The sequence below is a fragment of the Kryptolebias marmoratus genome, linkage group LG2 (genome assembly GCF_001649575.2).
Source record: "Kryptolebias marmoratus isolate JLee-2015 linkage group LG2, ASM164957v2, whole genome shotgun sequence".
Lineage (NCBI taxonomy): Eukaryota > Metazoa > Chordata > Actinopteri > Cyprinodontiformes > Rivulidae > Kryptolebias > Kryptolebias marmoratus.
Genome location: NC_051431.1, coordinates 98,457 through 100,457, shown reverse-complemented (window position 1 = coordinate 100,457; position 2,001 = coordinate 98,457). Strand labels below are relative to the sequence as shown.

Sequence of the window (2,001 nt, the reverse complement as noted above, 5' to 3'; positions counted from 1 at the left end):
AATGCTCTTAATTAGTTCCGCCGCACAAGCGTTTGTATATTCCTGTTGCTCAGATGTTGGATTATTCCATCTCTGCCCGTGCGCATGTTATTTACCTGTGTTTACTTTTACTGTGGTCATTTATAAAGCTGTTGGTTGGTTAAACTAATTATCATTATTCATAATAATATACTGGAACAAAAAGTCATAGCTGAAAAAGCGTTTCATTATTCTGTTTTTATTGATGTTAGACGATGATCCGATGCAGGTAAAATTAATAAGGTGACGAAACACTCCGGTGGCCCCCCCACCTAGAAAATGAATCCGGCGCCACTGCCTCGCCTCTGTGCTCCTGCCTTCCTATCGTCTTATTGGACCGGTCAGAACACTGGGTTGGCCTCTCTGGTCCAGTTATTTACTGGTAGTTCTTTGTGTCCATTTGTGTTTTTGTGGTGTACCTCAAGGTTCATGCTTCCACTCGTACATGTCCTCCATTCTGGTGTCGCCTGTCCTGTAAACCAACTACAACCTTTTTCTTGTCCAGCTTTGAGCACTGACTCTGACAGCAGGACTGTCTCAGGTCCAGGTTCAGCTGCTCAGAGTGTTTGTGCTCACCTACCTGTACGTGGTGCTGTTTGGGTTCCTCTACCTGTATGTGATGTTGTGGTGAGTCCACTTTTGTCCCAGAGGGTTGATGGCGTAGCGTTTGGTTCTGGTTCCTCGGCTGGAGAACGTCTCTGTAGTTCTGTCGCTGCCAGATGTCTGAAAACCATCAGATCAGTGAAAAACTTAGCATTCCTTCACCTGCTTGTTGTTGTCACCTGCCCTGAGTTTCAGATCTTCATGTTTTGATCACACCTTGAAAATGGCGTCATGTGCAGTTTGTTAGTGCGTCCCGCTCAGAGTATGTGTTGAGAATGAGTCTCAGCTACGACCACAACCAGTTTGATCTCAGTATCTGACTTCAGAACTCTACAGCTGTAGACGAACATCAATAAGATCTACTGAAATACGGCTGGTTCACAAGATATTTTACTGACAGAGAAAGAAACAGACAACAACATTATTGTCTACAATCAATCAGTTGCAGTTCCTTAGATGTCCACTAGGTGCTGCTGTCTGACTCGGGTCACAACTTCAGGTGTGTTGGGTTCGTTTCACTTTTTTTCACGTGTTGCTCTTTGAAGCGTCCCTCCCCCTGATGGGATCCTGGCTCTGAGCCTCCGCTGTCCCGCCGCACCGCCGTCCCGCCACACCACCGCACCGGACCAAAACAAATTTCACTCTGAAACCCAAACTCTGACGCCGGAACGCTTCCATCCACGCTGCACGAGTTTAGATCTGAAAGTGAAGGCTCAGATTACAAACCAGAACCTTCTGACCCCCCACCTCCTTCCAGACTGAATACCAGGGATCTGGTCCAAGACTTAAGACACTCCTACATCCTTTCTGAGGCCCTTTCCAGCCGACAGGAACCAGTGAGGCTCTGTAAACAGGTTTCTGTAAAGAAACACTGAGCTGTGAACAGTCTTGCGGCGCCGGGGCCAGGATCCTGGTCCTGGCTCCAGGACTTGGTTTGTCCCTGCCGGGCTGCCATAGTTCTGTAGAGGAGCCAAGATGGTCAGTGACAAACTAACGGAACACAGGGATGGGATTTTAAAAAGATTTTAGGCTTTAATGAGACGCTTGGGACTGAGGTCAAAGGTCAAAGGTTAAACAGGAAATTAATAAGTGAATAAGTCTCACACTGTCCTACACTGTCCCACACCGTCCCACTCAGAACTGTCCCACTCAGACCTGTCCCTCTCTGTCCCACTCAGACCTGTCCCCCTTTAGACTCTGTCCCACTCAGACCTGTCCCACTCAGACCTGTCCCCCTTTAGACTCTGTCCCACTCAGACCTGTCCCACTCAGACCTGTCCCACTCAGACCTGTCCCACTCAGACCTGTCCCACTCAGACCTGTCCCTCTCTGTCCCACTCAGACTCTGTCCCTCTCTGCCCCACTCAGACTGTCCCCCTC

At 48.7% G+C, this 2,001-nt stretch overlaps 1 protein-coding gene across 2 annotated transcripts in view; it reads right to left on the bottom strand.

Moving 5' to 3' along the window:
- mmp23bb (matrix metallopeptidase 23bb) overlaps nt 1-2,001 on the bottom strand; it is a 7,919-nt gene that overhangs the window by 4,103 nt on the left and 1,815 nt on the right. For both annotated transcript variants that reach the window (XM_037979641.1, XM_017405119.3), the window contains exon 2: nt 629-741. In XM_037979641.1, the coding sequence (XP_037835569.1) occupies nt 629-741 (113 nt within the window). The remainder of the gene's footprint in view (nt 1-628; nt 742-2,001) is intronic.